Source organism: Rutilus rutilus, assembly GCF_951802725.1.
Source record: "Rutilus rutilus genome assembly, chromosome: 8".
Lineage (NCBI taxonomy): Eukaryota > Metazoa > Chordata > Actinopteri > Cypriniformes > Leuciscidae > Rutilus > Rutilus rutilus.
In genome coordinates, this window is record NC_140222.1 from 40,864,166 (window position 1) to 40,874,225 (window position 10,060).

Sequence of the window (10,060 nt, forward strand, 5' to 3'; positions counted from 1 at the left end):
GCCGGAAACCATTCAGGACACTCAAGCAAATGTAGAGCAACATGTTCAAATCCATTCAGAGCTAATGGACTGCTGGGTTGTTTATAACAATCACCCAGGACACCCTAGCAAATGCAATGCAATGCTACCCCCACTTTGCAATGGCAGTGAGTTTCAAAGCAAACACTGACACCACTCACATTTTCTTCAGTAAATGTAGTTTAACTAAAGTGACTAATGTGTTTTATTTGGCAGTGCTTCGCTATCTAACCGTCCACACGTGTAAACCCAACAGTTCTGACGACAGCACTGTTTCTCCAGCTTCCTGCATGGTGCGCTACACAAACAGGACAAAAACAGCACTGAAAAACAGGAATTATTTAATCTAACTTCAGCTGTGCCCCACAATCCTCTCTTCCTTTCGTTCTCCCTCCATTTCCTGCTGTATTCTGGCTGTCATGGTCTGTCCATGTGCATCCTGTGCTTCAGGGGGATTTTTCCTGTATCCCCCCCAACCCCCCCACCTTTGACCTGAAAATGGTTAAGTCCCTCTGTTTCTGTCTCCTAAAACAACAACTCCTTTGCCACCAGTTTTTGGCAGACAAGTGTGCCCTACAGATTATATTGTCCAATCTGACCTGTGGCCTCTTGGGAACGAGGAAGTCCAAATGAAAGTTATTTGTTAATGATGGACGAAACTGGGCTTGTCTTAGCAGATCCCAAAGCAAGGTTGCAGAGTTACCAGATCAGGAGATGTCAAGGTAGGGTAAGAATGGCAGTGTCCTTTTAGCGGAAACTGTCCTGCTTACAGAGCGTTGTGCTCTTTGGAACAGAATTCCTGGTGAGGTTAGACTTGTCCACAGGGGACGAGCCCTCTGGACATGTTTTTATGACTCAAGCTGAGCTCGGCATGATGGAGTACCAAACATCTGAATCCTCAGCTGTGTTGTACCTTACATTTGCAGATTTCCTGCAGGCCTTGGCATTGTGACAACCCTATATACAAAAGCTTGGAAAAAAAACTTGTAATTCAATCTGTAATTCTGAACATTTATGTAAAACCTTTATTTAAATATTAATGGCAGTTTCATCTTCCAAAAAAGTGTTATAGTAAGAATGGAATCACAATTTAGGGATTTTCACCCTGCACTTAATCTCAGGTTATTATCATTCCAAACCTCGCATTGAACCCCAGGTAAAGGAACATTTCACACTTGTAATTCAGAAGTGGGGTTAGCAATGCTTTTTACCCAGGGTAATGAAACCCTGCTCCGGAACAGAGTTAGCACCGCTTTTAACCCAGGGTAATGAAACCCTGCTCTGGAGCAGAGTTAGCATCGCTTTTAACCCAGGGTAATGAAACCCTACTCTGGAGCAGAGTTAGCACCACTTTTAACCCAGGGTAATGAAACCCTGCTCCGGAACAGAGTTAGCACCGCTTTTAACCCAGGGTAATGAAACCCTGCTCCGGAACAGAGTTAGCACCACTTTTAACCCAGGGTAATGAAACCCGGCTCCGGAGGAGAGTTAGCATCGCTTTTAACCCAGGGTAATGAAACCCTGCTCCGGAACAGAGTTAGCACCACTTTTAACCCAGGGTAATGAAACCCGGCTCCGGAGGAGAGTTAGCATCGCTTTTAACCCAGGGTAATGAAACCCTGCTCCGGAACAGAGTTAGCACCACTTTTAACCCAGGGTAATGAAACCCGGCTCCGGAGGAGAGTTAGCATCGCTTTTAACCCAGGGTAATGAAACCCTGCTCCGGAACAGAGTTAGCACCACTTTTAACCCAGTGTAATGAAACCCTGCTCCGGAACAGTTAGCACCGCTTTTAACCCAGGGTAATGAAACCCTGCTCCGGAACAGACTTAGCACCACTTTTAACCCAGGGTAATGAAACCCGGCTCTGGAGGAGAGTTAGCATCGCTTTTAACCCAGGGTAATGAAACCCTGCTCTGGAACAGAGTTAGCTCCGCTTTTAACCCAAGGTAATGAAACCCTGCTCCGGAACAGAGTTAGCACCACTTTTAACCCAGGGTAATGAAACCCTGCTCCGGAACAGTAAGCACCGCTTTTAACCCAGGGTAATGAAACCCTGCTCTGGAACAGAGTTAGCTCCGCTTTTAACCCAAGGTAATGAAACCCTGCTCCGGAACAGAGTTAGCATCACTTTTAACCCAGGGTAATGAAACCCTGCTCCGGAACAGTTAGCACCGCTTTTAACCCAGGGTAATGAAACCCTGCTCCGGAACTGAGTTCGCACCGCTTTTGCAGTGTTAACCCCGCATCGGTGTTCCAAACTTGTACAATGTGAAACAATGCGGTATTAGAATGTTATTACTTGATGCTTAGCAACAGACAACCAATCGCATGCCTTATATTCAAGTGTTTTTGACAGTGAAGGAAACACAGCACGTTGTATAAACAGTAATGTACTAACGTACTATATATGTACAGTAATGTAGTATAGTAATCACTGTAAAGCTGCTTATCACTGTAAAGCTACTTTGAAACAATATATTATATAAAGCACTATATAAATAGAGGTGACTTGACTTAATGTCAGCATTAGATGGGAAATAATATCAAATGGTGACAAAAGGAGTGACGAATAGATTTTTTCATTCTCACCTTTATAGTCTGAAAAGAGCATTCTGGGGCCGGTTGCATAAACATAGCCATTATGTTATATTAGTTTTAGTATGATCCAGTAGTAGTTAGTCAGGGGCAGTCAGTCTTACTTTTCTGTATGAAATTAGGCCAATCTATGTTTTTATGTAACTGATTTAAAAAAGTCTTGTAAAACTAGTCTTAGCGATTGATGCAACCAGTCCCAGGTTAAACTTGATAGCACAGTCGGCAATACATAATATGGGTATTCACAAAGCCTTTATCTAAACATATCGTCTCTGGTTACGCACATAACCTCTGTTCCCTAAGATGAGTGAACGAGACATTGCGTTTGCTAATGCTTATGGGGAAACGCATGCAGCGTTCGTCCAGTCAGTGACACTGACACAGCAAATTAGGACGTTATCCCAGGGTTTACAAATGTACAATGTTAACCCCAGGTCAATGACGTGCAGTGTGAAATGTGATAACCCAGGGATCTGTTTACCCGGGGTGTAGCATGGCCCAGTGTTAAAGTGTGAGAAACACTCTTATGTTGTTTCAAACCTGGATGTTTAATGGTCATTGAATCATTTCAAGGTTCACTAGGTAGTGCGCAAGTGCCAAATGTGTCAGCCCGTGCTCATGGTCAGTGGAGTGTGCTTTGAAGGGCTTTGAACTGTGCACTAAAAGGATGTGGAATGTGGAAAATGTACGAAAAGAGACTTCCCATGTCCGCGTTGCACTCCGGCTCATCCATGTCAATGTAACGCAGATGTCTTCGTCAGCAGAGTCCACCTTTTAACTACACACACCATCCTCGCGTGGCAAGGACTTGTGCACGGACGACAATGTATGCACCAGTGATTCGAGCATTTGGTCCACTAGGTAGTCCGTATGCACTGGACAGAGCAGAATGATGATCCGTTTTCCACTCTGGCTCAGGAACGGTCCACGTGACTTGTGCACAACATTTGCATGCAACCCACGCTGAATGCATCAATCCCAGCTTACGGTCAGTGGAGTAGTGTACCTTGGAATGGCTTCCACACTCAACTGTTCACTAGATGGAGTGGAAAATATGCAATAGGATACTTCCCATGTCCATGTTTCGCTCCGGCTCTCGGACGGTCTACAAGACCCACATTTCATCATCATTACAGTCCGCTGACGTCCACACACTCCATCCACATGCAACACTGATTCTGTATCATCGTGTACAACAGCGCATGCACGAGTGATTTAAACGGTTGAAAACAAAGGTTCACTAAGTAGTGTGTTACGTATGCACTGAACAATGGAGTGTACTTTAAATGTCGTCCACACTCAACCGTGCGCTAGGATGAGCCGTGTAAGTGACCTAACTTGGAGCACTTTACATAGGCTTTGTCATACAAATAGTGTATTGACCAACGTTTTTTCCAGAAAGTTAATCGCAGTGCATTCTGGGAAAAAACAGACAATTCTGCTTTAGATTTAGGCTTTTAGGCTTAATGTTGCTTCGTACCATGACTGTAGGACATCTATCTCTGAAATGTGTGTGTGTGTGTGTGTGTGTGTGTGTGCTTACGTCAGCCAGAGACTGCTCAGGAAGGACCAGAGGAAGGCATCCATGTTGTATTAGTGCAAATGCCAAATGTTATCTTCTTCCTTTGTGAAACACAGACCAAAGGCTTCCAGATGACCCAGATGTCTGTAGTTTGTCCACAGATTCTCTCTGACGAGACGGCAACCTCTGCATCTGCATATAACATCTGTATAATAGAAGAAAGTGTACCAGTTACCTTGAATCACATGCACCTTGTAAGCCAATCATATTGTGAGACTATTTTACGCCTTCATTCATATGAATTTGTAATATCTCATTTGCAGTTTTCCGTATGATCTGCTTATGCCTCACTGATGTTTAGTTTTAGGGGTAGACCTTCATGCTTACTTTATACACACACACACTCACTGGACACTTTATTAGGCACACCTGTTCAGCTGCTCATTAACGCAAAAATATCTAATCAGCCAATCATATTGCAGCAACTCAATGCATTTAGGGCATGTTTACACGACAACGATACGCTTAAAACGGATACGTTTTTCTTTTGAGTTTTCCGCGTACAGACGCACGCCATTGTCAAAACGATCCTCGTTCACACGAATCCGCGAAAACGACTAAAAACGCTGTATTCTGCTGCCAGGCCAGTAGATGGCGATGAAACACTATGGACTGAACACGTAATACGCATGTGCATGCCGGTTTCAAACGTTTCCGTTTTTTATTTAAACGAACGGCCAAAACGCGTAATTTTTTTTACGTGTTTAGTTGAAAACGGTGTCGTGTAAACAGGCCCTCGGGCATGCAGACATGATCGTGATTATCCTGCAGCAACATTCAGATGGTCGGGTCAGAATTTGGAAACACTGTTCCATCGTTAATGAATAACTACGCATTAAAACATTAAAGGGATAGTTCACTCAAAAATGAAAATTCTGTCATCATTTACTCACCCTCAAGTTGTTTCAAACCTGTAAGAATTTCTTTTTTTCTGCTGAACACAAAAGAAGATATTTTGAAAAATGTCTGTAACCAAACAGTTGATGGACCCATAGTAGGGAAAAATAAATAAAAATACTATGGAAGTCAATGGGGTCCATCAACTGTCTGGTTACAGACATTTTTCAAAATATCTTCTTTTGTGTTCAGCAGAAAAAAAGAAATTCTTACAGGTTTGAAACAACTTGAGTGTGAGTAAATGATGACAGAATTTTCCATATTTGGGTGAACTATCCCTTTAAGGACGGATCAGCTTTATAAAGTGTTGCGGAACATTTTTATGATGGATTCTGGGTCAGTGGTTAAACCATAAAATCGAAACATAAAAGGCAAAAAAAATAAAATAAAATGAAGACAAAAGATTCCAAGTGTTAATGTGACCTTCTCATAACAAACAGGAAAAAAATGGACATCATCCAAGGAACACAAAAGCACCCAAAGAAAGGGTTGGAGAAACTAAACCCAGGTTGGGACGTGAGAACTGAGTCTGTTATCAGTAAAGCACACCGCCGGCTCAGATAAACACGGCTGATGGAGTGTCCTCGAGCACGCTGACATTGAGGGCCCTTCACCGCCACACTCTCAAACCTGCCAATGCACTTCAATGAAAACACGACGCTTGATTTGTCAAATTAATAAAAATCTGATGATCATTGTTGCATTTTGCACTCTGTTGCTGACTCTCTTTCCCATGCCAGGCAACTCTACGGACACCTGGACAGTGACTCATAATGTGCAGCTGGTTTCCTCATATTGTCCTTTGCCTTTATTTCCATGACTAAACAGCTAAACGCACTGGTGCACTATAGGGAGGGCAATCTTTCTTGCTTAAGCCAAGTCATTGGATGCACTGTTGCCTTGATCATTCCTTTTAGGGTACTACTTTAAAGCACACTTTGTGTTTCAAAATATATGATGATCAAATTTTATTTATTTATTTTCTTAAATATTGAAAGAGCAATATATGAAAAAAAAAAAGAAAAAAAAATCTGGCATTTGATAAATGTATAAATCTTGTTTTATTTAGCTTTATTACTATATATACACACTCCTCCTCCAGTAGAGGCTTTGCTTTATGTGTGTGCAAATGCAAATGGTTGAATCAACAACAGAATAATACAAGAAGTACACTTACTCTGATGCAAAAACCTGCGTCATCTTTTTCTTATATGTATTTTTCTTGTTTTTATATAGCCTACTATACATCAAAAATGTTATATAATTAAATATCAAAGTTACTTCAAGGTGCCAGAAAAAGATGACGCAGGTTTTTGCATCAGAGTAAGTGTACTTGTATTATCCTGCTGTTGATTCAACCATTTCCATTTGCACACACATAAAGCAAAGCCTCTACTGGAGGAGGAGTGTTTGACGCTCAACTGTTTGGCAATGTAGTGATATACGTCAATTCATAAATCCAGACCTAAGCATTGTGGATATTAGAGAAATACTTGCAATTTTACTTCAGACCACTGGGGTTAAATTCGCACAGGTTCGGATTAAGTATAAACAAATAGGCTATATCAGATGTAAAATCCACTTTTGCATTTCTTTCAACAAAAGAGTTGACCCTTGAGAGTTATATATATATATATATATGTATATATATAAAACAAAATGAACTTATCATCATTTTGAGCTAGCTCAGTTGTGCCTGAAGTTAAAGCAACGATATTATATTTTCAATGTAAATCCCGTTCTGCTGGCTTTGCGAGTGGGCGTGCGCGTGGGCGTGTGCATGGGCGTGCTCGTGTGCGTGTGCGGTGGGCGGAGTCATCATGCCCTGCTCATTTGCATTAGAGTCACGCACGCTTTAAAAGAAACCGGCTGCGCTTCGAGGATGTGTGCTTCGCCTTCGCATCTTCCTGTGAATTGTGAAACTCCTTACTTCGGAGTTTTCAATCGTTTCTTTTCTGTCTTTATTGAGACTATGTACCGGATTGTCTAAAGAGACCCTTTCATTCATCTGAAGAACAGCAGACCTGTTTCACATAACGTTTAATAGAATATACGACAAACTCTCGGAATGTGAGTATTTGCTCGTTAAGTGTTTGTTTGTTTGTTGTGTTGTTAGTAACACTTTACAATACGGTTTCATTTGTAACTACTACATTAGTTAACACGAACTAACACTGAACAATAGCAGTTATTAATCTCTCAGTTAATGTTAATTTCATCATTTACTAATGTATTTTCATGTCAAAAGTTGTATTTGTTAACATTAGTTAATGCACTGTGAACAACCGATGGACAATTATATGTTAAAACAACGGTTAATAAATGCTTTAAATCTAGTTAGTTCTGGTTAACTGATGCATTAAATAGTGTTAACAAATGAGAGCTTATTGAAAAAATACCGTTTTGTTAATATTCTATTTGGTTACACTTTATTTTAAAGTGTCCGTTTTACAGTGTGATTATACATTTAATTACTGAGTCATATTAATTAACAACGTGCACTTGTTGTAGAGTTAGGGTTTGGTTTATGGTAAGTTGTCATAACTACATTAAGTAGGCTACATGTTACTAACAAGGACACTAAAATAAAGTGTTGCCTGCTTAAGTTTTCCTTTAGAAATCTGTATTAGATCTAGAAAATATTAATATTATAAAATCTAGGCTATGACAACGGAATATGTTTTAGCAACAGCATCTGTGGTTTGCTATATTCTATTCAAATCCACACCTCATTCAGTAAAATATGATGACATAGGTAAATACACTTCATTCAATGCTGATATGTTACATTAACATAAATATTGACAATTATAATATAATATTCAAATAACTGATTTGACTCATGTCAAATTATCTGTTTATGACAGACATCATTTCATTCCATGGAAAAGAAACTAAAAATTTGTTTATGCCAAGCACTGATCATATTACGAGATAACAATATTTCCATTGTTTGGATGTAAAGCTACATTTGAGATGAACTCGATATAATTTGCTCAGGCTTTACTACTGCTTTATTTTAAGGTGTCATTGTTATTATACATGCAATTACTGAATAATATTAATTAGCAACATGCACATATTATAGAGTTCGGGTTTGGTTTATGGATTTTATAATATTAATATTGTTTTCTAAATATAATATCGAGAAAAAAAAAAGCGGGTAACACTTTATTTTAGTGTCCTTGTTACATATGTAACATGTTCTTATAACAACTCTAACCCTATAGTAAGCGCATGATGTTAATTAATATTACTCAGTAACTCCATGTATAATAACACTGTAACAATGACACCTTAATATAAAGGGTTACACTGTTCATTGTTACAGTGTAATTATATATTTAAGTACTGAGTAATATTAATTAACATCATGCGCTTACTATAGGGTTAGAGTTTGGTTGAGGGTTTTGGTTAACTATGCATAATTTATTACTATGGTAAGTACATGTAACATATGTAACAAGGACACTGCAATATAGTGTTACCAAATAAAGTGTAACCAAACAGAATATTAACAAAACGGGGTTACACTTTATTTTAAGGTGTCATTGTTACAGTGTTAACAATATATTTAAGTACTGAGTCATTTTAAGTAACAACATGTACTTACTATAGAGTTAGGGTAGGGTTAGGGTTTGGTTGGGGGTTAGTTGCATGTAATTATGCATCATTTACTGTTATTACGTACATGTAACACAAGTAACAAGGACACCGTAAAATAAAGTGTTACCCAAAAACGGTAACGCGTTACAATAAGGGTTCGGTTTATGATGTCGATTAGAAGGAGATCACAATTCTCGTTTTTCCGACTCCAGGAGGACGACCAGAGAGCGATGGCGAGTTTACAAGCGCATTAGCCTGATGTTCTTCCTGGCCGTGGTCACGCTCACCGTGGTCCAGAGGGGGAACATCACCTCGCTGCAGGACCTCCAGGCGGACCGCATCGAGCGGCAGACGCGCATGGAGCTCATGGCGGGCGGCGAGCTGCCGAAGAAGGCCTTGATTACTGTGAACTTCTGGAAGAGCGCGGCACAACCGGAGTCCAGCACAGACGGTCCGAGGACAACCCAAAAGCAGAGGCCCACGACCTGGGACGTCACCTCCTCCAACTGCAGCATCAACCTCAACTTCTCCTCGTCGGACTGGTTCACGGGTCTCGAAGCCAACTTCAAGCAGTTCCTGCTCTACAGGCACTGCCGATACTTCCCGATCCTCATGAACCACCCGGAGAAGTGCGCCGGAGACGTGGACCTGCTGATGGTCATCAAGTCGGTCATAACGCAGTACGATCGGCGGGAGGTCATTCGGCAAACTTGGGGCAAAGAACAAGTGATCAACGGGAAACGAATCAAGACCATTTTCCTTCTCGGAGCGTCGTCCAACGTTGAAGAGCGTGCGAATCATCAGAAGCTCCTGGAATACGAGGATTACATTTACGGAGACATCCTCCAGTGGGACTTCATGGATAGCTTCTTCAACCTGACCCTCAAGGAGATCCACTTCTTGAAATGGTTCTCCACGTACTGTGGAGGAACCCAGTACATCTTCAAAGGAGACGACGACGTGTTCGTCAGCGTTCCCAACATCTTGGAGTATCTGGAAGTCAGCAAAGACTTGAAGGACCTCTTTGTCGGAGACGTCCTCTTCAAAGCCAAGCCTATTCGCAAAAAGCAGAACAAGTATTACATCCCGCAAGCCTTGTATAACAAGACGCTGTACCCGCCGTACGCCGGCGGAGGAGGCTTCCTGATGGACGGTCCCTTGGCGCGGAAACTCTACGAAGCGTGCGAGACTCTGGAGCTTTATCCCATCGACGACGTGTTTCTGGGAATGTGCCTGGAGGTGCTTCAGGTGACTCCGGTAAAACACGACGCTTTCAAAACCTTCGGGCTCGTGAAGAACAAAACCAGCCGGTTGAACCGGGAGCCGTGCTTCTTTAAGAGCATGATAGTGGTGCACAAG

General features: G+C 41.3%; 1 protein-coding gene across 1 annotated transcript in view; it reads left to right on the forward strand.

The window, feature by feature from the left end:
- Positions 1-6,979: 6,979 nt before the first annotated feature.
- The window catches only part of b3gnt7 (UDP-GlcNAc:betaGal beta-1,3-N-acetylglucosaminyltransferase 7), a 4,139-nt gene continuing 1,058 nt past the window's right edge, over positions 6,980-10,060 (forward strand). The window contains exons 1-2 of the mRNA XM_084415753.1: positions 6,980-7,165; positions 8,914-10,060. The exon at positions 8,914-10,060 is cut by the window's right edge and continues 1,058 nt beyond it. Coding sequence (XP_084271879.1) covers positions 7,164-7,165; positions 8,914-10,060 — 1,149 coding nt within the window. The 5' untranslated portion in view covers positions 6,980-7,163. The remainder of the gene's footprint in view (positions 7,166-8,913) is intronic.